Source organism: Cricetulus griseus, chromosome X, assembly GCF_003668045.3.
Source record: "Cricetulus griseus strain 17A/GY chromosome X, alternate assembly CriGri-PICRH-1.0, whole genome shotgun sequence".
NCBI classification, from domain to species: domain Eukaryota; kingdom Metazoa; phylum Chordata; class Mammalia; order Rodentia; family Cricetidae; genus Cricetulus; species Cricetulus griseus.
The window spans coordinates 114052882-114077484 of NC_048604.1; the positions used below are offsets into that span (position 1 = coordinate 114052882).

Sequence of the window (24603 nt, forward strand, 5' to 3'; positions counted from 1 at the left end):
TAGGAAAACATACTCTATGTCCCAGAAACAACCTCCATACAGCTTCTAAGAAACAGTCAAAAAGGGACGCCCCAACAGACAGTGCAGGAAGCTGGCTGGCCAGCCCAGCCCTCCAGGTCCCTACTACCACTAGACAGACCATATCCAATTTAGGTCCCCTTTCTGAGAAGGTACTGATGCTTCCCAGAGTCACACCAGTTCCAGACATATTTAGGGGGGAGAATTCTCCTAAATTCTGGCCAAATACCTAGCCTGCTTCAAAAGTGACCATGGTCCACCCATGAGGGCTAAGCCACTATGGTGGAAAATTCTACTCACCAAACTTGATATACATTTGCTCAGACTGCTGTAATGAAGTGTCACAAACTGGGTGAATTTTACAGCATAGTTTATTGTGTCACAGTTCTAGAGGTTAGAAGACCAATATGTCAGCACGGTTGGCTCCTTCTGTAATCTACTCTTGGCCTTCTAGTTTGTTTTCTTTGCTCTCTTTGCCTTGGAGAACCATCACCTCATGGCTGCCTGCCTTCATTCAGTCTTTCACTTCCTCTTCTCATCACTGTTCTATGAAGCCCGTGTTCTCAGCCTCTACAGACCCAGACTCCTGGTTCTCATGCTAATGGTTTAACCCATGAGACACTGCAGTTTTAAACTCAGGGCCACAGTTCTGATGATCCCCATGACATGATAACAAAGAAGCAATTGGCTTCCAGAACACTTCTGTGCTCCCCTGGCTGTTTGCAGAAGCCATATGCCCAAGGCATGTAGTACAGTAGACTAGAGAATGACATACACACATGTACACATCTACAAAGCAGGGAGTTGTGAACTGTAGACATGGATGGATACATACTTCCTAGACCAAGATGTGGAGACATCAGCCTGGAATGGTGACTTGTAATCCCAGCACTCAGAAAGCAAACAGTTCAAGGACAACCTGGCTATATAGTGAGTTCCAGGCTAGTCCAGGCTACATGAGATCCTATCTAAAAAGAAAAGGTTACAGGCTATGAACAAACTGTAGAAATATGAACCTGGGGTACCCCTTTAACTAAAGATCCCTCACTTCAAGATCTGGTTGCCTCTCTGACTAGAACTATAAGATCCAAAACAAAAACAAAAGCCATGCCCCTCAGGATCTATAAGGTAATGGGGCTCAGCAGAGGGGCTTGGGTCACCATGGAGGGCTTTAAGGAGGAACACAGAAGACAGGTCTGGCTAGGGGAAGACGAGATGCTGCAGGAATTCCAAGCTTGGGGAGCAAAGATTGGGGCAAGTAGGGATGAGGCTAATTTGGGGAGCTCCCAAGGGCCCTGGATCAAGAAATCCTGTCCCTCCTTTTTCTGGCACCTGCCATGTTAACTCCATGCAGGACAAAAGCCCTGAGCTGTGCAGTCCTGAGTTCAGTTACCTACCTGCATGTCTACCCTCCATCTAATTGCTTACCTTTGCATGCAGCCACATCGGACTGCCATCTGCAAACTCTACTCCTCCATTCTCCATCTCTGGCAATGATTACTTTGTCATAGCTGCTTATACAAAACCCCAGATGTCATCTTGACCCTTTCTCCCATCTCCTACATCTAAGCCTCCAGCAACTTCTCCTGACTCTGTCTTCAAAAAAAGACTTACTATCTAGCCATTCCTTACCAGCTGCTCTGCCATTATCCGGGTTGGTAGCAGCAGCATCACTGACCTAAACTATTGCAGTCCACTTCTCACTAGTACTACTAAGTTCCCTGGAACCTTCCCTCTCATGGCATCCAGCTGACTCTTTTGAGCTCATGCCCAAGTCACTGGAATAAAATAATGAAAAGAGAGTCCAAGATAAGCCCCAGTAGAATCAGCAATGACTGTGGCCCATACAGAATGCAGGGGGTACCAGAAGGCTGAGGCTCCACAAACCAACTCCCCATTGCCCCACATTCACAACAGGACTGTGAGGTGTATGCAGGCAAATCAAGTTCTGGACATGTACATGTGGGGGATAAACACAATTTGTGTTTTATACATATATCAGTGTATATGTGTAAGAGAGAGGAGGGCTCGGGTACACTATCTGTATGGTTCAAGTGGATGAATGTCTTACACCACCCCTGGAATGCATGTGATTCCATTCCACTGTTGTTCCTGCAGCCTGCCTCTGACAAGAACCCAATGCCCAACCCCAGGCCAGCCAAGCCCGTGGCCCCTTCCTTGGCCCTTGGTCCATCCCCAGGAGTCTTACCAAGCTGGAAGACTGCACCCAAGGGCTCAGAACTCCTAGGGACCAGGGGTCCTGGGGGAACCTTCCAAGGCCGGGACCTGCGAGGTGGGGCCCACACTTCTTCCTCCTTAAACCCCCTGCCACCATCACAGCTGCAGGTGAGGCCCGGGGCCCAGAATGGGGCAAGCAGGGTGGGGTACCTGGGCCTATAGGTGCCGACCTTTACTGTGGCATGTGGCAGGAGGGGGGCTGGCTGGGGCACAGGAAGTGGTTTATGGGTCCCAGGCAAGTCTATGACTTATGCAGATGTTGCAGGGCCAAGAAAATCCCCACTCTCCAGGCTTCAGAGATTCGAGGCTTCCCCCACCCTCCCAATCCTTGTCCCAAAAGGAGACCTTATTATGATCCCATGGGCATAGCCATGTGTCCCCATCTCACTGTGTCAAGAGGAGATGGCTGGAGCCCAGGAAGGTAAGGTGACAGTGTTGGGGCCAACTCTACCACTTTTAACTGTTTGATATTGGTGAATCATGTCTCTATGAGCCTCAGATTCCACGTGTGTGAACTGGATATGTTAACAGTCCCTACTATGTGGAACTTTAGTGAAAAGACGATGATGAGACACAGGACTGTGAAGCTGAGGCTAGCATCTCATGGCATCTGCCTTCTCCTTCCAGCTGCCTACAGTACCCCTAGTCATGGTGGCACCCTCTGGGGCCCGACTAGGCCCCTCGCCCCACTTGCAGGCACTTCTCCAGGATAGACCACACTTCATGCATCAGGTATGGAATCTGAACAGGCTGGGAAGAGGGAACAAACAGGATAACTGTAAGGCAGAGCACAAGCCAGCCTGAGCCATGGTCCATATATGTTCCTCAGCTCTCCACTGTGGATGCCCATGCCCAGACCCCTTTGCTACAAGTGCGCCCACTGGACAACCCAGCTATGATCAGCCTCCCACCACCTTCTGCTGCCGCTGGGGTCTTCTCCCTCAAGGCCCGGCCTGGCCTGCCACCTGGTAAACACATCAGCTTTCTCCCCATGGCTTCACAGAACCGCCAAGTCCTCAGATTTTTGAATATACACAATTGTAAACTTTTCTGAGTTACAGCCCTATGGAGGTCTAGAGGGGTCTTAAGAGTCATGAAAACACCAACCTCCAAAATCTGTCAGGCTTAGAACCTTGAAGACATAGAATGTCAAAAATCACAAATTGCTGCCATTACTCAAAATGTCATTACTTACCAAGGGCTGTCTTTAGGCTTCTCTGTCAGAAGCCTGCTCTGTGGGAACAGCAGAGTCCTATCAGTCAGTCTCCAAGGTCCAGGGAAGGTAGAGGCCTTCTGGGACAAGCTGCAGAGCCTCGCCTGCAGCCCCAGAAGTACCCTGTCTCTACTCACAGGGATCAATGTGGCCAGTCTGGAGTGGGTATCCAGGGAGCCAGCTCTACTCTGCACCTTCCCACGCTCGGGTACACCCAGGAAAGAAAAGTAAGTTGGCAGTGTTGGGAAGAGCCCCTTCTCTCCGCCCACCCCTCTGCTGACACCCTGGGTTCTCCCACCCCCAGCAACCTTTTGGCTGCACCACAAGGATCCTACCCACTGCTGGCCAACGGAGTCTGCAAGTGGCCTGGTTGTGAGAAGGTCTTCGAGGAGCCAGAAGAGTTTCTCAAGTGAGTAGCCTGACCCTACCCATGGGATTCTGGTGTCTGAGCAGAGATCGGGACTGCATATCTCAACTCAGAATCTTCTTGACTGATGATAAGAAAGTAGTAAAGGTTGAGACTTCATCCCTCCCTGGTTCTGTGATCTTGGGCAAGTTTCTGGGCTTCTCTAAGCCCAGGTTGCCTCACTTGTATGATGAGACATAATAATAATAAAAGTATATGTTGACAGTTATCTCCATGTGATACACAAAGGAACTAAGGCCAAACAGAATTAAGTGTCAATCAAGTTCACACAGATCCTGTATGATGGATGTTGCATATGAACTCAGGCAGACAGGCTCCAGAACCCACACTCCTAACTGCTTTGTCCTTCTTCCCATCATGCAATATACATTATGGAGCCTTGAATTTCTGCTCCTCTAGATGACTGTAGCTGTTTCCTCTCAGCTTTATATCTGCCCCCCTCCCCTTCTGTATTTTGCTAACCATACCTAACTCTTGGCAATGATGTATGACCTGCATGGCCAGGCCTTTGCATAGACTGTGCCTACCATCTGAAGTGCCATTCTCCCTCTCACCACCTTTCTAATAGCCCAGGCCTAGAAGCCAGCAGTTGCTGAAGAGTGTGTGTTTAAGGGTATCCAGGTGTGAGAGGGGGTGGGTGTTGTTGAGTGAGGGAAACTGAGACTCTGAGAAGAAATCTCCCAAAGGGTCTGGGCTGTCCCTAATGGCACACCAAGCCAAGAGGCCTGACCCACCATGATGAGCTACATGGAATTTTCTCCTTGCTCAGGCACTGCCAAGCAGATCACCTCCTGGATGAGAAGGGCAAGGCACAGTGCCTCCTCCAGAGAGAAGTAGTGCAGTCTCTGGAGCAGCAGGTAATGCCTGCAGGGTGTGGCTGAGGGGAAAGAAGGATGTGACGGAGGACCCTCCAAGGGAAGGCCTTAGTGCAGCCAAAGGTGTGGCTGAAGACCAGGTGGAGGCCTCACTTTGGTGTATAACCCCACAGCTGGAGCTGGAAAAGGAAAAGCTGGGTGCTATGCAAGCCCACCTGGCCGGAAAGATGGCACTGTCAAAGGCTCCAGCTATGGTGAGTACCCCAAGTCCCGAGGCAGACGACTTCAACTGCTGGGGACAAGAGAGAAACCCTTAAGGACCAAGTGATCTCTTCTCACCTCCTTAGATTGCTTACAACCTTCTGACCTTGCGACCCCAAAACATCATGATCCTGCCTTTTCAAAGCAATAGTAAATAACCACCCTCAGAAGACAGAGAGTTACTCCAATGTGCCAGTGTCAGAACCCAGAGGGGGCACTGCAAAAGAAAATGGAGGGACCTATATCCAAATTTTAAGATAATAACAAGATAATATCCTCAGAACATTTAATACTGTAGGGTCCCGTGGGACCATATATTTCACACACCCAGTCCTAGGCACTTTGCTGATATGAACGTAAGTCAAGTCTCATACTACAACAGAGGTAGCTACCGCTGTCATCCTAATGAACAAATGAAGACCACTGAGGTCTGGAAGACTTAGTTGACTCTCCCAAATTCGCAGTTGGATGCTAGGGGATCCCAATTCATCCCCTGCTCACCCCCAGCCCCAGCATCTATGGCTTCCTAGCATGCTCACTCCTGTACTGTAATCAAGATGCCCCAGTGCTGCTTTACAGCATCCCAACCCAGCCTGCAAATGACAAGTGGGCGGTGCCCTCAAAAGCACTGACCTCACTGGGTACATGGTATGCATCTGTAGTCCTAGCTACTTGAAGGAGGATCACTTGAATCCTTGAGTTTAAAACCAGCCTGACCAACACAGAGAGACCTTGTCTAAAAAAAATACTGGGTTACCACATCTAGCCATGATATGAGGGTTTGTGCCCAGTCTTATTGTATCAGAAACAGAGGAGTTGATCTGGGGGAGAGGGGATATGGAGGGAGGGGCTGGGAGGAGTGGAGGGAGGGGAAACTAAGGTTGGGATGTAATGTATGAGAAAAGAATAAAAGTTAAAAAAAATACAAATAGCCAGGTGGTGGTAGCGCACACCTTTAATCCCAGCACTCAGGAGGCAGAGGCAGGCAGAACTCTGAGTTCAAGGCCAGCCTCGTGTACAGAGTGAGTTACAGGATAGCCAGGGCTACAAAAACAAAACCTTGTCTTGAAAAAACAAAGCAAACAAAAAACAAATAAACAGAGGTAGGGTTCTGTTCAAAGGGAAAAGTGCTTGCCGTACAAGTAAAAGGGTCTGAGTTTGGATCCCAACACCCACACCAGATGTAGAATAGTACAAGTCTGCAATCCCAGTGCACTTAGGTAGAGACAGAATTACCCAAAATGCTGTGCATGGTAGCACAGGCCTTTAATCCCAGCACCCAGGAGACAGAGGCAGTCAGATCTCTATAAATTCAGGCCAGAGTGGTCTACATAGTGACACCTGTCTAAAAACACAGAATTTCCTCAAACTCAAAGCTCAAAGACCGGCTAGCCTAGCATAAGCAGAGGCATACAACAAAAGACCCTGTCTCAAACAAGGTGAAAGGTTAGGATTAACACCCAAGATTATCCTCTGATCTCTACACATGCACCAGCACTTACACACACACAAGCATGTATGTGTATAACACATCATACATATATACAAGTGACATATAAATATAACCAAATAAATAAATGCAAATTTCAAAATAAAGTGAGGTTGGGGAACTGGAGAGATGGATAAGGGATTAAGAGAATTTGTTGCTCTTCCAGGGGACCAGAGTTTGATTCCCAGCATCTACATGGCAGCTCACAACTGTTCTAACTCCAGTTCTAGTGGATCCAGTGCAATTTTCTGACCTTCACAGGCACCAGGCACACACATGGCGCACAGACATGCATGCAGGAAAAATGCCCATACATTCTTGTTCATTTAAAATAGAAATAGAATGGAAACTGAGTATAACTCATACCTATAATCCAAGCATTCCAGAGGTGGAGTTCAAGGTCATGGCCAGAATGGGCTACATGAGACCCTGTCTCAGAAAAACAATTTTTTTAAATAAAAATAAAATGGAAACTGAGTGGTGACTTAGGAAGTCATCTCAGCACTTGGGAGGTTGATACAGCAAGTATGCTCCAAGTCTGAAGTCATCCTGTGCTACATAGTAAATTGCAGATTAGCCCATACTACAAAGTGAGACCCTGCATACATACATAGATAGACAGATAGATAGATAGATAGATAGATAGATAGATAGATAGATAGATAGATAGACAGACAGATAGACAGACAGACAGACAGATAGATAAGCAAGCAAGCAAACATCTTTAAAAGTAAAATGGAAAGCCACTGTGGTAGCACACGCCTTTAATCCCAGCACTTGGGAGGCAAAGCAGGCAGATCTCTGTGAGTTCAAGGCCAGCCTGGTCTGGTCTACACAGTGGTCTACACAGATAGACCCTGTCTCAAAAAATATATATAAAATAAAAATACATGTGGTGGCACACACTCATAATCCAAGAACTCCAGAATAGAGCTAGAAGGATGGAAGGTATAAGGCCAGCCAGAAATATATTGTGAAACTGTCTCAGAAAAAAAATTAAGACAAAACTAAAATGAACAGACAAAGCATGGTGGTACATTCAGGAGGAAGAGACAGGTAAGTTTCTAGAAGTTCCACGCCAGCCAGGAGTACATAGTTAGACCCCCATTAATAATAATAATAATAACAATAATAATAATAATAATAATAATAATAATAATAATAAAATTTGAAAACAAAATAAACATGAATATGAGACTGATTTGTGGGAAGGAAACAGGTAAGCAGGAGAGGGAGGAAGCAGGGTGAAAGTGGTCTGTATGTATTGCACACATGTGCAAATTTGTACAAAATCACATTTAATTAATAATAAAAATACAAAATAATTTTAGAAAGGATATAGTAAAATGAAAAGCTTAAGGCTCTCAATCACCATTCTCTCCCAAATCCGCCCAGGCCTCCATGGACAAGAGCTCTTGCTGCATTGTAGCCACCAGCACACAGGGCAGCGTTCTCCCAGCCTGGTCTAGTCCCCGGGAGGCTTCGGACAGCCTGTTTGCCGTGCGGAGGCACCTCTGGGGAAGCCATGGAAACAGCACCTTTCCAGGTCAGTGTAGTCTGCACCCCATCCAATGATCCCAAACTCCTAATACTGACTGGTGCCAGGGGTACAAAGGAGCTCCCCATTCCCCTCACACCCCCACCAAAAGTTGGGAGGAAACTGCATCTGAGTTTATTAGGCCTACAAGCTCCAGCCCTGTGTGTTTTGGGGACTGAAGCCATGCCTCACCCACTTGGTACCTGCCAGTTTGTTTGGTCACCATGAGGGACGGACCTAGCTAAAGAATTCCAAAGAACCTCCCTTCTTCCCCACCTCAAGGGGAATCAGGTGGATTCATCCAAGCTCACCAAGCCACTCCCACCTGCCAGGTTCGGGTTGTGGATTTACCAGGAACCACAACTCTTTGGTGTCATACTGGCTGCGCCACTTGAATTGCTTATATGCTTTTGATGTGCAAGTTACCTGTCTTTAATTTGGGGAGAGCTATTTTGGCAAGAGTGGTGCAAGAAGAGTCAGCTTATGGCAAGTACTCCATAAACAGTACCTCTGCGTGATCACGGCACCCACCCCCCTCCCTTGGTGCTAATTGTAGGATTTCAGGCCTTAGACTTACAGTGGAGACAAAGGTGGGACAGGGTGTGAGGAGGTCATGGGGCCTGATCTATCCCAACCCTCTGCAGAGTTCTTCCACAACATGGACTACTTCAAGTTCCATAACATGAGGCCCCCTTTCACTTATGCCACCCTCATCCGATGGGTAAGCAGGGCCTGTCAGCTGGGGGTGGGGGTGCTTGCCTCCTACACTGCTACATCCCTCTGCACCAAGAGTGGCACCCTGCATTAATAAACCTTAGCTCTGGCCAGGCATTGGTGGTACACGCCTTTATTCCCAGCACTCGGGAGGCAGAGGCAGGAGGATCTCTGTGAGTTTGAGGCCAGCCTGGTCTCCAGAGCGAGTGCCAGGATAGGCTCCAAAGCTACACAGAGAAACCCTGTCTCAAAAAACCAAAAATAAATAAATAAATAAATAAATAGATAAATAAATAAATAAATAAACCTCAGCTCTGAGGAGCCCAGAGATGTGATCCTTCTTGATAGTTTCACCCCAGATCTGTCCCTGAACCTAAACTACTACCACAAGGCAGGCTAGTGCAAGCCAAATTGTGACACCCTTTCCATTGTCCACCTGACTACTAACTTCATCCTTGCCCCCAGGCCTCACCCCATTCTCTCCTTCCCCTCCCTTGACCCACACAACTACACACCTATCACAGGCAGAGAGCTTAGAGTAGACTCCCCCTTGAGCGTAATTCTGAGGAAACATGCTCACTCCACCTGACTCCAACTTCCAGGCCATCCTGGAAGCTCCAGAGAAGCAGAGGACACTCAATGAAATCTACCATTGGTTTACACGCATGTTCGCCTACTTCAGAAACCACCCGGCCACCTGGAAGGTAAAGTACCTCTGTAGGGGCTGGGATGGCTCCAAAGGTGGTTAACCTTGGGCTGGACCTGTGGGAGAAGGGCAGATCAGTGCTGAGGCCTGCTGAACTCACTGGATGACTATCCACCCCATCCCTGCCTGGGGTCCTGATCCTCCTTCCACAGAATGCCATCCGCCACAACCTGAGCTTGCACAAATGCTTTGTGCGAGTGGAGAGTGAGAAGGGAGCAGTGTGGACCGTAGATGAGTTTGAGTTTCGCAAGAAGAGGAGCCAACGCCCCAGCAAGTGCTCCAACCCTTGCCCTTGACCGTAAAACCAAGAAAAAAAAAGATGGACAGGGGCCAAAACATGAAACGGAGGCTGTGGAAGCAAGGAGGCAAGTCCTGGACATATCTATAGAGCCCAGGCAATGATGTTTCCACTGTCTTGCCTGTCAGGGCCTCTGCTACCTATCTAGCTGCCCTCCTGGATCATAACTTCTGCCTTGAGGCTGAGGGACATCAATCCCAGCCCAGCCCCTAACCTATTCCCAAGATGGGCTTTCCAGCCAACAGCCCTCACACCCAGCTATACTTAAAGCCTGCCTTGGCCACTCCCAAGCGGGAAAATGACACAGACATACAGTCATAAGCCTGTCCCTTGGACTCAACCCAAACCCTATGACACAAAGAGCCTGCCTTGTACATTCATCTGCCCTCAAAGTTACATTGCCCTGCAGTCTCACGTGACTGCAGTCCTACTGACTCATACCAAAGCACTCGCCCACAACATCTGGAACCATGGGCAGTATCACACATGCGTATACGTACAGATCCTTGCACAACAGCAGCACTAGAACCTTCAGGATTGCATCCCAGGAAACCATCCGGGCATAACTGGTCATACCCAGTCTCATGCTATGCCCCAAAATAGCAACAGTCAGACACAGCTTGTCAGAACTCACACATGCACACACATACAGCTCCCTCCCCTGTTATCTCCTGAGTTCCATGGATACACACTGACTCACCAAAAATGTAGCCTGTGTCTCACTTGCCACTGACCCCAGTCCCCTACCCCCAAGCCCCAATCCATGCCTCAGCGTGGACCATAGAAGAACTTCTCTTTTATTTGGGATCCAAGACGCCTTGGTCCCCAGTGCCCATTCAATAAACTGTGGCCAAGCTAGATATTCACCCTGATCAAACATGGGACCAGATAAGCAGGCATCCGGGATTAAAATCCCAGCAGGATAAAGGGGGAGGGGGGCAAACACAAGGAAGTGCTAGAACAAGTGTTTAGGCACTGTCTCCAGCACCCCCAAATTCCTGCCTGTAGCTAGGAGACTTCCATCGGGGCTCTAGGCCTCCCGGACCCGGCCCAAGAGGCCAGCATTCTCCTGGCGAAGGGCTCGGTAGTCCTCACAGATCTTCTCCAGGTTGCTCAGAGTCTTCTTGCCCATCTCTGTCTCAATCTAAGACAACATGATATACACATCTTCAGCATGCAGGGCTCATTTTCATCCCCTGCTGACCACCCCTCTACTGCACTGCTCTCTGCTCCTCCCATCCCTGTAATAGTGGCCTGTCCCTTCCCATCACCAGGCTGTGAGGGCCTTCTCTCCACCTAAAGCCATCGCTTTTGCCATGGGCTCTGGGAGGCAGGCATGAGAAGCCTCAAGCTAGCAGCCAGGGCTCAGAGTAGACTAGTTCCAGGTCCTGGGCACAGCAGGCACTAAGGCTGAGCTGGAAGATGCCTGGTTTCACAGACTCTCAATGTAAAACAAGGAGCTATCCGTCGGCCTGCCTCCATTCCCGTGCCCATTCCCAGATCTCACCTGCTCCTCCAGGTCTCGAATTTCCCTCATGATGGTGCCCGTGTCCTCAATGGTCTGGATGAGCTGGCTGCAATTCTGGAAACAACAAGAATATAAGGCTTGCACCTGTGCTAGCCCTCTACTGCCAGCCCACCAGGCCCATGGCTCCCTCACCTCATGCAGGGCAGCTAGATATTTGTAAGCTTTCCGAACAGCATCATCCTTCTTAGCGTCCTGAAAAGACAGAAAGGACAGCAAACATATCAGCAAGCCATCCCCACTGTTTCCACTACTCCTTTCCCCTACAGAGCCGCCCTTTACTACCACTCTGCCTTCACCTTCCACAGAACAAAGCTAGATCCAAGCCAACAGGCAACAACCCAGTTCCACCCCCACCCTCCTCCAGGCCAGTCCACTCTATACCTTGAACACGAGTTCATCAGTCACTGCAAATGTCCGGTCCAGCTTCCCAGAGAGAGAGTTGATTTCCTTCTGAAGTTCCTTTGTGTCCGACAAGATCTGGCAGAAACCAAGGAAGCCATCATGTCTGAGGCATGGTGGCTGGCCAGTGATGGCACTCACGTGCCTGCACTTACATCCAGTCAGGGCCTATGTCACTGTGTTGGGGTGGCTGGGATAGACTGTATGTGTCTATTATATGTTGGAGTGTGCCTGAGCAGCTCTATGAGACCATAAAGTACCTAGGTAACTACCCTGTGTCTATCTGCCCACATGATCCATTCATCAGAGCCACAGTGGCACACCTTAGTGATCTCTTCCTTCTGCTTCCGGATGTTGCCCACAATCTCCAGAATGCGCTGGGTGTAGGCCAGCCGGGACACATCTTTTGGCAGAGTCTCCAGCTCTGACACCTAGACAAAAGCATGGCAGGCATAAGCCCAAGCCCCATACCCCACCCACCATTACAACCCAGGGTCCTAAAATTGGCATTACCAGCTGCTTATAGACTTCCTCCTTCCTGCGAGCCTCTTCCGCAGCTGCTCGAACACTCTGGTGCAGCTCCTGGATTTCTGCCAGCCGTCGAGATGATTCCAGCTGCCAGGAACCCATAGACAGAAGGCAGTGAGCAGAGCTCAGAGACAGCCCCCAGTGGAGGCTATACTACACTCACAGCCCAGGACTCCGCCACCTACCTCCCTGCAGTCCTGGAGTTTTCGGAGGTGGCGGTACTCGGCAAGAAGCGGGACCCGATGTTTCTCCCACTGACTTGCTAGATGAATGACCCGCTGGGCACTACTCTCCACCACAAGCTGGCAAGAGTCAGGGGAATATGTCAAAACAGGCTGGATCCTTCCACCCCACCCATCTTGGCCCAACCCCGATCCCAGCCTACCTGCAGCTTGGCAAGGTTGGCAGCCCCATCAGGCAGCAATTCCACTGCCCTGCTCTTCAAGCGTAGGGCCTGCTCCTGCTCAGCCACACTGAGTTCACTTTGTCGACACTCTGTTTCCACCTGGTACACTCACAGCCAAGCTCCCAGTCATATACACAGCTCACAATCCTAGTGAGCCCATTATGGCCCTGGCCCAGCTCAAGGCCTCCCAGATCACTCCATGGCTACTGGATCTTCAGCTCCATACTGACAGCCAAAAGCCCTGAGTAACCCTGCAAGGCCCACCCATACAGACCCATCTTGCTCCACTGATGTCCATAGCTGCTATGTCCCCCTACAAATTCTGACTGATGCCCAAATGTACCTCTAACCCCTATAGGTCCACCAAGCCATCAAGCCAACATCTTTCTTTGCCTCACAAGTTCTCTTGAACCTTCAAAATATCAGAGGTCCCTAGTATCCTCCATCAACAAGCCTGGCATCTATAGACCTCTATGGCTTATCTCTCAAGGCCCTAGTTTTGACCTGATCCAACCCAAGTCTCTCTCCCAGCCCCTCACCTGCATAAGGTTGATTCCCAGGGTCTTCATGTCAGCTTCAACCACTTCAATGCTGTGGTTCACACTCGACAGCTGCTCCCGAAGGGACTCTAACTCCTGCTCTTGAGCTGCCCGTGTGTCCTGGGAAGCACAGGCCAGTCTAGGTAGAGCTACCAAGTCCAGAAGACAGGCAATAGCCTAGCTGACCTGACTGATGGACTGACTGACTGTCTCTCCCTCTCCCTCTCCCTCTCCCTCTCCTTCCCCCCACTCTCTCTCCCTCAGTCTCCTTACCTGTTCAGGCTTCTGGAGGGTGACTGGTACATCTGGTATCTGGGTAGCCTGGGCCTGGGGCTCCTATGGGTAGAAGCAGCAACCTGGTTGTCAGTCACACAAGGTCCTATCCTTCACACCCCAACCTCAAACCCCAAAGCACCCCCAAGTACTATACCCATGTCCACTCAACTACTGACAGTTTTCAAACTCTGACTACAGGAGAGAGTAAAATACCATCTGTAAGTACAGATTAGAGTGACTGACTACAAGGAAACTTCTCTGAGGCTAACCCTGACCACCCCAACCCTATAACCACCTGACCCTGTGACCACCCCAACCCAGTGACCATCCCAACCCTATAACCACACTGGCCAAAACGTCCACGAGAAAGGCAGGAGTTCCTCTGGATGGGTGTCCAAGGATAAAAGATGTTCCCAAAGGAAACATGTTTACTAAAGAAAAGCCCAAGGAAAGATGAGATTTGTGCTGGGAGCACTGCATACTCCCTTACTCAAGTCCCACCTATCAGCCCTTTCTCCACTCAAGTCCCAAGAAGCTAGGGGAGCCCTCTGGGCACTCTCTCCCAGTTGGAGAGGGCCTACCCAGTGAACACAGGGAACCTGTATGGAATACAGTAGTGTTAATACATAAAGCAATCCTCAAGTCAGCCATCAGCACACTCCCTGTCCACACTGGCCTACCCACCAGTTGGAAGGTAAACTTCTCTGAATGGGTGAAGCGGGAGCCTTTGGGGGTGCTAGTCTTATTTCTAACACCCCAGGGCTGGAGCATCTCTCCTAGGTCTCGGACTTGCGTCGAGGCTCCAAGTGGGCCCCAGCTTTGACGAAGATGTTCAGCCAGATGCTTGTGCAGTCGTTGCTGTGCAGCCCGGGAATCCTCCTAGGAAGAACACACAGGAGAAGAGGAAGGCATGAGAGCCTGATAGTCCCTAGGACCCTGCCTTCCCCCCAAGGCAGCTCCCTGCCCCATTGGCCACGAGCTCCCCAAGGACAGAGAGAACCTTTCTCGACAGCTACGTTTCTCTCCACTCCTCGCCCTGAAGAAGAATGTGAGCAGAGAGAAAAGTGAGCCTGGGGCTTTCAGATCAGGAGACAGAAAGGATGATGGGCAGCAATGACACAGAATGAAGAGTACGAGGCAAAAGAGGTTGAGAGTTTGGGACCAAGGAAGATAATAAGTAAAGGAGAGAACAAAGACTGATTCAGTGTTGAAGGGTACAAAAAAATCATTAATTTCATTCAGTATGAAAATAGCACAATGGTTACATCAGAATGTCCTTGTGAGTAATGACACGTCATCTTGACTACTTAACAGTTGAAAATATGTGACAGTCTGAGTTGGCTAGGATTTGATCCTGAACATCTTGTGCATGCTAGGCAAGTGTTCTACTGTGGAGCTACCTCCCAAGCTCTGAGATTTGCTCTAAAATACTGGAGGCTAAACTTAAAAGCAAATAGAAGACTAGAAGACAGGAATCAGAATAATCTATGTTTGTACTTCAAAATTCCTGTGGGCAGGGTGTTGGTGGCACCTTTAATCCCAGCACTTGGGAGGCAGAGGCAGGCGGATCTCTGTGCCTGTCTTTAAAAACAACAAAATTCCTGTGAATTTAAGCAAGTATCTGGGTGTGGTGATACATGCTTGTAGTCCTAGCACTTAGGATGCAGACACAAAGTGATTGTAAACTGTGATGCCAGCTTGGGCTATGTAGTGAGACTCTGTCTCAGATCACCCCTAAAAACCAGAGAGGGGACAGGGAGAGAAAGAACAAGCAAATGGCAACCAGAGTGGCAGGGAGAAATGGAAAGAGACAGAACCAGAAACGGACAAAGAGAAGACAGGGAGAGGAGACAAGTGGAGAAGCAGATATGGGCCAGATAAAAAGGTGGACAGAGGTGGAGAGAGAAGATGAAGAGGTAGCAGAGGGCAAGAAGGGAAAGGTGAAAGTGAACAGAAAGATGCGGTATACAAATAGGGAGACAGAAAGGTTAAGAAAGAGGGGCAGGAAAACTACAGAATAAGAAAGACAGTAACAGGAGGAGATGGTGTAGACGTCTAGAGGCAGAAAGCATGAAGATCACTGACAAATGCAGAGACAAAGACAGAGCTCAGGGACATACCCAGTCCCCACAGGGAATACTCCAAGCTGTCCGAGGGAAAACTCATGCAGGATCATTACCCCACAATCCCCTTTTCACAACAGGAAAGCAGGCAAAGGGGAAGGACGTGCTGCAGGTTCCGTCCTTCTTATCCATTCCATCAGGCATGGAAGCAGGCAATACACAGAGAAGAAGCAATGAAGAGAGGGCCAGAGTGGGGCAATGAGATGCAGGGAACTAACAGGACCAGAAGTCTTAGGAGAAGAACTGAACACTGGTGGTACCTGGGATGGGAGACGGTGTGCCCAGCACACCCGGTCTTCATCTCCCGGGCAATCCCTGCTCACATGCTGGCAGAGCTGGATGGCATGATGTTCGAGGAGTGAGGCTGCTCTCCGCACAAGCTGGGGCACCTGTGTAGGGGCTGGTAGCAGCAGGGGACTTGCCTGGAACTCCCATGGCTCTGAAGGCAGAAACAGTGTCAGCCAGCTGCCCCTCTCCCCACATCCACCAATGCTCATACTCCTTTTTCCCCTCCTCACTTAGATCCACACAACTGCAGCCTCACCTCCTTTGGAACTGAGTTCTGGCAGAACCAACCTGGTGGAGTGGAATGACTGCTGGAGGGCTGAGCCCTGTGGAGAGAGCAGAGTCAGCCTCCAGAATGAGGCACTATTGACAGGGGTGGGTGGGGGGCAACAACCTGAGAAATAAATGAGGACAAAGGCAAGGAGAGGACAAGTCCAGATGGATAGGAGGTGGGGATCCCACCTGGAGGTACTGCAGCTTGGGAGTTCGAAGGAGAGGTGGGACCCAGGGCACGGCCAGCTGGTCCCGGATTTGGCTCCCAATGGCCCGAAGGAAAATAGCCGAGTCACCTACAGGGTGAGGGGTGGCAGGTAGGGAAGGAGTGACATGCCACAAATCTGAAAATACTGGGAAGCCAGCCATAGCACCTGATCCCTCATCTCCAGATGCAGATGGATTCAACTAACATTCAACAGCTACTGAGCTTAAACTAGGTAGGTACCAGTTACCAGGTTAAACATCACTTGGGGGGTAGGAGGAGTGATATGGTCCCCATCTTCATGGAATCAGCAAGATAACAGAAAAGAAACTTCATGAATAGGACCATTAGGACCATCTATTCTAAGCAGGAGAGAGAAGGATTGCTAAAAGGGGGTGGAATGTTCCAAAGAGCAGCCAGAGAAAGGCCTTGCTGAGGTAAGAGAGCAGAAGCCACAGAGACTTGAGGATGAATTTAACCTTTTGACATTCTGACATGATGCTATCACCTACAAAGTTCATGCTCAAGAACAGCACAATTGAGTCACACCAAAAAACTCCTAACATTTTCAGCAGGTTTACAGTTTTGCATTGGTTGGCCTTTGTACCTATCTTTTGCAGCATGCGCCACATGGGTTGGACTCAGATGGTAGGGAGGTGACTATGAAGAGATCTGAGGGAAGAATAATCCAGGGACCCAAACACCCTGAGGCTAGACTGTGCCTGGCACATTTGAAGAATACCCACATGATAAGAGTGGAGTGAGTGAGGATCAGAGGTACAGGAGGCAAATTGGGGAACCCATTTCCTAGCCTCGTGCTACTTGTCTTGCATCCATCTGCTCTTTGACCTTGGATCCAGCCAAGTCTCCTGAAGATACATCCTGCCCCCTACTCTTCCTGCCACCTCTGTCAGCCCTTATCACCCTGGGAGTACAGTCCGTTTCCCCAGTCCTGCAGGACTCCTTACCTGCAGGCTGGTCTGCATCCTCAGAGGCATCGGTGGGTAGCCGCTCAGCCAGGAAGAGAAGCAGGTCTCGGAGGTCAGGCTCACTGGGATAGAGGAAGTTCTGATAGCCAAGCTCCAAAGGATAGCCCAGGTCCTAGGGGTTAGCAAGTATAACCAGATAATGATACTGAGGGTAAGAAGGCAGGCCCCCATTTGCCAAGCAGGGAGGAGCCTCCTGCTCTGGGGACCCTGGGACTACCACACCTGCTCTGACTCTTTTTTTTTAAGATTTTATTTTATTTATTATGTATACAACATTCTGCTTCCATGCTTATCTGCGCACCAGAAGAGGGCACCAGATCTCATAACGGATGGTTGTGAGCCACCATGTGGTTGCTGGGAATTGAACTCTGGACCTCTGGAAGAGCAGTCAGTGCTCTTAACCTCTGAGCCATCTCTCCAGTCCCTGCTCTGACTCTTTTACCTGCCATCACCCCCTCACTTTCCCCCTACATTACCAAGGTATCCAGGCCCCAGTGATAGCCACAAAGCCATGATAGTCAGTATTACAAGATCAAGAAAAGAAATTAAAGCTTAGTATGCTGGCCACCAGTGGTGGTACACGCCTTTAATCCCAGCACTCAGGAGGCAGAGGCAGGAGGATCTCTGTGACTTTGAGGCCAGCCTGGTCTACAGAGCGAGTTCCAGGACAGCCAAATAATACCAAGACTCTTTGAGAAGAAAGTCGTGAGCCTATCTAAGTATATAAGTATATACTTGGATATAAGTATATAAGTATATATATATATGTAGTATATATATATATACTTATACTTAGTATATAAGTATATATATATGTAGTGCCTAAAAATAAACAGAACTGGGGATGTGGTTCAGAGTGTTTGCTTTACATGACCAAGATCCTGGGTTCCATCCCTAGCACCAACAAAATAATTATCACCACTACCATCATCATCATCATCAACAACAACAACAATAGGCAAAAAGATCACAGCTCAGAAAGAAAGGACTCAAGAGTTACAGATAGGTTCAAAGACATACAGACCCTGAAAGCAAACTCCCTGGACTCAAACCCAAGCTCTGCTTCTTACTATCCGTGTGACCTCAGCCCAGCACTTGTCTGTACATCACTTTTGTCATGTAAGAAAAAAAATGTACAAGGGCTAGAGAGATAGTTCGGTGGTTAGGAGCAATGGCTGCTCTTCCAAAGGACCTGGGTTCCATTTCCAGCATCCACATGGTGTGGTCAGCATGTTACCACAGTGCCTACAGAGCACTGACTCGAAAATCATCATTGTGGTATGTATTCATGTATTCTGTCACAACAGAAACTGTAGTATATAGTAAGAAATTACCAATACGGAGTCAGGTAGAAATATAAGGGTATTTAATAAGGAAAAGCCTTACTTACAGAGCGAACCAGCCAGCCGGTGGTAGTCTGTACAGCAAGAAGCAAAGAGAAACCGAAACCGAAAACGCAGTCCCCCTACTCACTCTGACCACGCCCTCACAAGCCCTCAGGTACTCTTGTAGCCAGCCCCTAAGAAGGCGTGGCTACAGCTTCCCCTACAGTAGTAGAGGATCATGGTCACACAAGTGTAAAACAACTGGCTTCTATGCTACATTACTTAGAGTTTTCTTATCTGACATCTATGATCTAAGAGTTGTGACTGATACGGAAACTCATTCCAGAAGCGGGCCGCTGCGGTAGTTTGAATAAGAATAGCCCCATAGGTTCATAGATGTGAATACTTGGTCTCCAGGGAGTGATACCATTTGAAAGGATTAGGAGGTGTGGTCTTGTTAGAGAAAATGTGTCACTGGGGGTGGGCTTTGAGGTTCCAGAAGTTCATGCCAACCAAGCCCAGAGTCCCTCTCTTCCTGCTGCCTTAGGATCCACATGTAGAATTCTCAGCTACCACATCTGCCTCTGCACCACCATGCTCTCTGCCATGATGACAATGGACTAACCCTCTGAAACTGTTAGCTAGACCCAATTAAATGCTTTTCTCTATAACAGTTGCTGTGGTTGTGGTGTCTCTTCAAAGCAACAGAACACTGACTAAGCAGCCATATACAGTGACACATGCCAAAACACAGAGGTGGTTTAGGAACAGGAATGATACCAGAAGCAAGGTACATAGAAAGGAAGACACCAGAACACGCAATGCTGAATTAGACACCTTTTCTGATTGCTGCTAGCAAACCTTGGCTGCTGAGCTACACAATCACATGTATCCCTTGACCACCAGGTTCTCTGCCCCACACTGAAATTAACATGAGCCACAATATCCACAGGCAGACAGCACTGAGTAGGAAACATCAGAGAAAGCCTCACCCCACCACCTGGGTGCTTCCCACTGAGCACACTCCATGCCCAACAGAAGGCATAACTTCTCTCTTAGGAGGCCATCTTCTTTTTTTTTTTCCGAGACAGGGTTTCCCTGTGGCTTTGGAGGATATCCTGGGACTAGCTCTTGTAGACCAGGCTGGTCTCAAACTCACAGAGATCTGCCTGCCTCTGCCTCCCGAGTGCTGGGATTAAAGGTGTGCTCCCGGTTAGGAGGCCATCTTCTAAAACATGGCCTGGAACAGGAGCAGACTGATCACTTCATGAGGCCACCAAGAGCCCTAGACAGAAGAATATGAGACCTCCTGACAGCTAGGTGAATTTAAGAGTAATAAGCTAGCTAGGCAGGGCCAACAGGGGTACCGCTCAGACCCAAACTGCACAAACACTGGTCCAAGGCAAACAGCTGTGATGACCCTGTCCCCTTTGGTCTACAAGGAAGTTTTCACTAGATACTCTACTCACCTGCTACCGTAGCCTTAGCAACTTACTGAGTATGCTGGAATTGTCTACAGTCACTCCACAGCCACAGGCTTCTGGAATACATGCAGCCAGATTAAGCTACGAGCTGTTCCTATAATAACTTAGCTTTTGCTTTTTGAATCCAGGACCTCATACATGTAAAGCACACACTCTTAAAACTGAGCTACACGGAAAAAAAAAAAAAACCTATGCTGGGTGTTGGTGGCGCAAGCCTTTAATCCCAGCACTCAGGAGGCAGAGGCAGGTGGATCTCTGTGAGTTCGAGGCCAGCCTGGTCTCCAGAGTGAGTGCCAGGATAGGCTCCAAAGCTACACAGAGAAACCCTGTCTCGAAAAACAAAACAAAACAAACAAACAAAAAAAAAACTTGGGTTACACGGTAACTCAGTTTAGCTTTCACACTCAGTATACACAGACAGAAACTGAGGAGCAAAAAGGTTAAAAGGCCGGCCCAAAGTCACAAAGACGGTGAGTTACAAGAAAAGGAAGAACTCTTAGCTCTTGATTACAGTAACTGGACACCTCTCTGACGGGGAGCGGAAGGGTGCTTCATTGAAGAAGCACTTTATTTGATCTCACGAAGCAGTGTTTCGCAACTATGAGAGGCATAATACAATGTAACAAACAATGTTTCCTTTTAAACTGGACACCTTTCTCTAGGTAATCATCCCTTCCCCAGGATGAAACAGCGGCTACAGGATGCCCATGTGATCTGGGCAGAGCTAGTCAGAACTTTGTTTAGGAGTATATAACTCAATGGAGGTCTTTCTTCAGCCCTAATGAGTTGGGAAATGGCTACTATGTGACACTGGGGTGAAATCTTGATGCCGTGGGATGCCTGGTGCTAAAGTTAGTCCAAGTGTAAACTGTATCAGCTCATTTACTCCACACAACCTTAGTTTTATCATCTCCATTTCACAGATAAGGAAACAGGCATGGAACAGTCATAAAGCAAGTATGAGCAGAGCTAGGTAGAGTCAGAACTAGTCCTGCAGCTTGGCTACAGAGGCAGCCGCTTTAACCATTCACGAATGTTAACCCACAAAGAGGGACAGAGAGGAAGGCCAAAGTGTCAAAGATCTTGGTGACTAGGGCCGGGCGTTGGTGGTGCACGCCTTTAATCCCAGCACTCGGGAGGCAGAGGCAGGCGGATCTCTGTGAGTTCAAGGCCAGCCTAGTCTCCAGAGCGAGTGCCAGGATAGGCTCCAAAGCTACACAGAGAAACCCTGTCTCGAAAAACCAAAAAAAAAAAAAAAAGAAGTTGGTGACTGTGAAAAGGGAAGGAAGACAGTATGCATACTAGGAGGAGGGCACTCACCATGCAGGCCTGAGCCAGGCTCATAGCCAGGCGGAACCGGGCAGACATGGCTGGTGGCAGCAAGTGACTGAGGCTAGAGCCCACAGTAGGACTGATCACTCGAAGGCATCGGACCACAGCCTCTACGACCAGCTCAGTGGTGAAAGCTCGCAGAGTCTGCACTTCTGGAGGAACTGCCCTAAAGACAAAAGCCATAGGCTTGAGGAGGTGTAGTTAGGGGGGAAATACTCTTCTAGAGAAGGAAGCACTAGAACCCGGGTGGGGGTGGGGCAGGGAAGAACCTAGACTTCAACAGACCCTGGGTGTTAGTGACTATATGACTTCTACTTGGTCCTAAGGCCTCGGTGAACACAAATGACCTGAGTTCAGAAAAGTCTCAAACTCTCCTGCTCTTCAAAGTTTCAAACCTCTGGGATCTGCAAAAGTGAAAATGCTCCAAGTGGCATGGTCTCCATATTTCTGGATCCCAAGACATTGTGTTCTTTGCATGGCAAGGCCTCCTAGATCTACTAGTGTTTGAAGAAACTACACAGTACGAGGTTTGGTTTTCAGAAGTCTCAAATGCCAGAGTCCCTGAATAGAAACAAAAATCAGGCACCCTAAATGTTGGCATCCAGGACTTTTAGGGTCCTCAAATGAAGTAGTCCTTGTGTATCAATGGTTTTATTGTTGTTTTGAGTTTTCAAGACAGGGTTTATCTGTGTACCAGCCCCGACTGTCCTGGAACTCACTCTGTAGAACAGGCTGGCCTCAAAACTCAGAGATCAGACTGCCTTTGCCTCCCAAGTCCCGGGATTAAAGGTGTGTGCCACCACAGCCCGAAGTGTGTTAGTGTTACCAACTGCTGATACTGCCAGAATTTGGGGCCCTGGTGTTTTGAAAAGCCCTGAGTGCTTCAAAAGCTAAAGTCTGAAGATCCTCAAGTATCCAATCTCAGGATTCTGGAGATTCTGAGTTTGAGTCCTGTGTTGTAAATTTCCTGGATCTCAGAGTGCAGGTGTCTTAACAGCCTCTACATAGCAGGGTCCCAGTGTATTATTAGTGTCCAGACCATACATTTCAGGTCTGGGTTCCTAAGATTCCAGACTTGTAAGGTGTCTGAGTCCTCTGGGCTTACCAAATGTCCAGGTCAAAGGGTTTGGGAGACACGTGATGTTAAGATCTAGAGGGGCTTAGGATCCTGTAATTTGGGGCCCTTGAGTGCTAAGGTCTCGATTTTAAGGTTCCCGGGTAATGGGGGGTCCTAGGTTTTGGAGACCCGGATGTGATCAATTGGAGGAGAGTGGGGGCTGCGTACTTACGTGCCCGCCTGGCGCAAGGAATGGATGAGGATTCGATCGGCCTCTTCCATGGTGGAGTCAGTTCTAACTCTGGGGCTGGGTCCAGGATCGGATCACAGAAAGTGGAGCAACGCTGTAGCAACTGCTCTCCGCGCCCGCGGAGGACAGAGCATCACGTGCTGCGCAGGGAGGATTGGGAAGTGTAGTTCTGAGAGTGAGCGCTGCGCAGGCGGGATGCCTGGAGGCGGGGTGTGTTTTACACACTCAGAACTGTGTACGCAATGGCTGCTGGAAGCTGTAGTTCTTGTACCTAAATCCTGTAGACTCGTTCAAGGGAAGAAGGAATTGTGCTAGCATCTGAGGAACAGGACAGAGAAAAGCTTCATTTAAGGACGCATTCATCTTCCAAGTTAAAAAAGCTTACAGGTTTACAAAATGATTATTCAATACCCCCTTTGTCTTGCTTGCTTTCCTCATCTATAAAATGAGAATTTTGATAATATCTACTTCCTAGAATTAAGACATAATTACTACTACTGGGGAGGTGGCTCAGGATAAGGGCTCCTGCTACCAAACTTCACAATCTGAATTCTGCCCCCCGAGATCCACACGGAAGAAGGCTAGAAATGACTCGATAGAGTCTGAATTCCACATCTGCACTGTGACACAAGTATGACTGTACACACTCACAAACAAACAAATAATAAATACATCTTAAATAAACAATCATAATTACTGGGTCAGTAAGATGGTTCATCACGTAAAGCCTCTTGCTACCAACCCTGACAAACTGAGTTAGATCCCTAGGACCTACCTGGAAGATAAAGACAATGAACTACTACAAATTGTCCTCTGACATCCACACATTGCAGTGGTACCACTGGCAGGCACACACAATAGATGAAAAAAGAAACGGAATTACTAAACCAGGTGAAATGAAAAACACTGTAATCCCAGAACCTGGTTGGAGCATAGGATGGGCTACACAGAGAGACTACCTCAAAAGAAAGGAAGAGAGGGGGATCTGTCAGTTGTACTTACATTCATGCAATCAATAAATGGACCATTTTATGTGCTATACATTCATGTGCAATCCAAAGAATTTTTTTGTTGTTGTTGTTTTTAGAGACAGGGTTTCTCTGTGTAGCTTTGGAGTCTATCCTGCACTCGCTCTGGAGACCAGGCTGGCCTCGAACTCACAGAGATCCGCCTGCCTCTGCCTCCCGAAATTAAAGGCGTGCACCACCAACACCCAGCTAATCCAAAGAATATTGACACAGCAAATGTCTATGTAACCATTACTTATTGAACAGCCTTCTTTTGTCTCCACCACTCAGTAGTGCTAACATTTGTCATAAGTCACACACATATGCACACATCACGTGCATGACTCAGTTTCTGAACTATACTTTGTTTTTTATTGTTGTGCTGTCTTGTCTTAGTTTAGTTTTGAGACAAAAAAAAAAGTCTTGCACCGTAGCCCAGGCTGGCCTCAAAATTTTAATGGTAATACTCCTTTCTCCCATGTTCTGGAATTAAAAGCTTGTACCACACCACCCCTGGCTGTATTCTATTTTTAATTACTGTAGACTTATAATGAGCCTTGATATCAGATATGGCAAGTCCTCCCATCTTGTTCTTTTCCAAAAAGGTTTTGACTTTTCTTGGCCCTTCGTATATCAAAGATGTCAATTTCAAAGAAAAATATGCTGAGATTTTGTTCGGTATATGAAGGAGAATGCTTGTAAATTCAAGATATCTTTATTCAGATAAATACCAGCCAAACACAACCAGAGCGTGCCCAGGGGCAGCAAGGCGGGGAGGCCAGAGAGAAGGCGTCGCATAGGCAGTGCAAAATGCCAAACACAAACAAATCACTCTGTGGAAATTTTACATCATTACTAAATGTTATATATTTCTCCATTTT

General features: G+C 48.4%; 2 protein-coding genes and 1 long non-coding RNA gene across 3 annotated transcripts in view; 1 reads left to right on the forward strand and 2 right to left on the reverse strand.

Annotated features, from left to right (window-relative positions):
- Positions 1-371: 371 nt before the first annotated feature.
- LOC118239407 lies at positions 372-5890 on the reverse strand. The gene is made up of 2 exons (XR_004771448.1): positions 4927-5890; positions 372-3960 (listed from the first exon to the last, which is right to left on the reverse strand). It is a non-coding gene; the product is annotated as an uncharacterized LOC118239407 (long non-coding RNA).
- Positions 2158-10382, forward strand: Foxp3 (forkhead box P3). The gene is made up of 11 exons (XM_027433184.2): positions 2158-2364; positions 2884-2988; positions 3086-3224; positions 3609-3696; positions 3774-3878; positions 4666-4753; positions 4885-4965; positions 7857-8007; positions 8643-8719; positions 9315-9416; positions 9571-10382. The coding sequence occupies exons 1-11, from the start codon at positions 2158-2160 to the stop codon at positions 9712-9714; spliced, it is 1287 nt and encodes a 428-aa protein (XP_027288985.2). The 3' UTR covers positions 9715-10382.
- Positions 10383-10492: 110 nt separating this feature from the next.
- Ccdc22 (coiled-coil domain containing 22) overlaps positions 10493-24603 on the reverse strand; it is a 41121-nt gene continuing 27010 nt past the window's right edge. Inside the window, exons 4-20 of the mRNA XM_035450063.1 lie at positions 22698-23033; positions 21397-21574; positions 17247-17379; positions 16263-16369; positions 16060-16126; positions 15776-15954; positions 14077-14271; positions 13390-13452; positions 13117-13236; positions 12557-12676; positions 12357-12473; positions 12157-12258; positions 11967-12074; positions 11626-11721; positions 11377-11436; positions 11224-11298; positions 10493-10860 (exon numbers count right to left, since the gene is read on the reverse strand). Coding sequence (XP_035305954.1) covers positions 10747-10860; positions 11224-11298; positions 11377-11436; positions 11626-11721; positions 11967-12074; positions 12157-12258; positions 12357-12473; positions 12557-12676; positions 13117-13236; positions 13390-13452; positions 14077-14271; positions 15776-15954; positions 16060-16126; positions 16263-16369; positions 17247-17379; positions 21397-21574; positions 22698-22747 — 1884 coding nt within the window. The 5' untranslated portion in view covers positions 22748-23033 and the 3' untranslated portion in view covers positions 10493-10746. The remainder of the gene's footprint in view (positions 10861-11223; positions 11299-11376; positions 11437-11625; positions 11722-11966; positions 12075-12156; positions 12259-12356; positions 12474-12556; positions 12677-13116; positions 13237-13389; positions 13453-14076; positions 14272-15775; positions 15955-16059; positions 16127-16262; positions 16370-17246; positions 17380-21396; positions 21575-22697; positions 23034-24603) is intronic.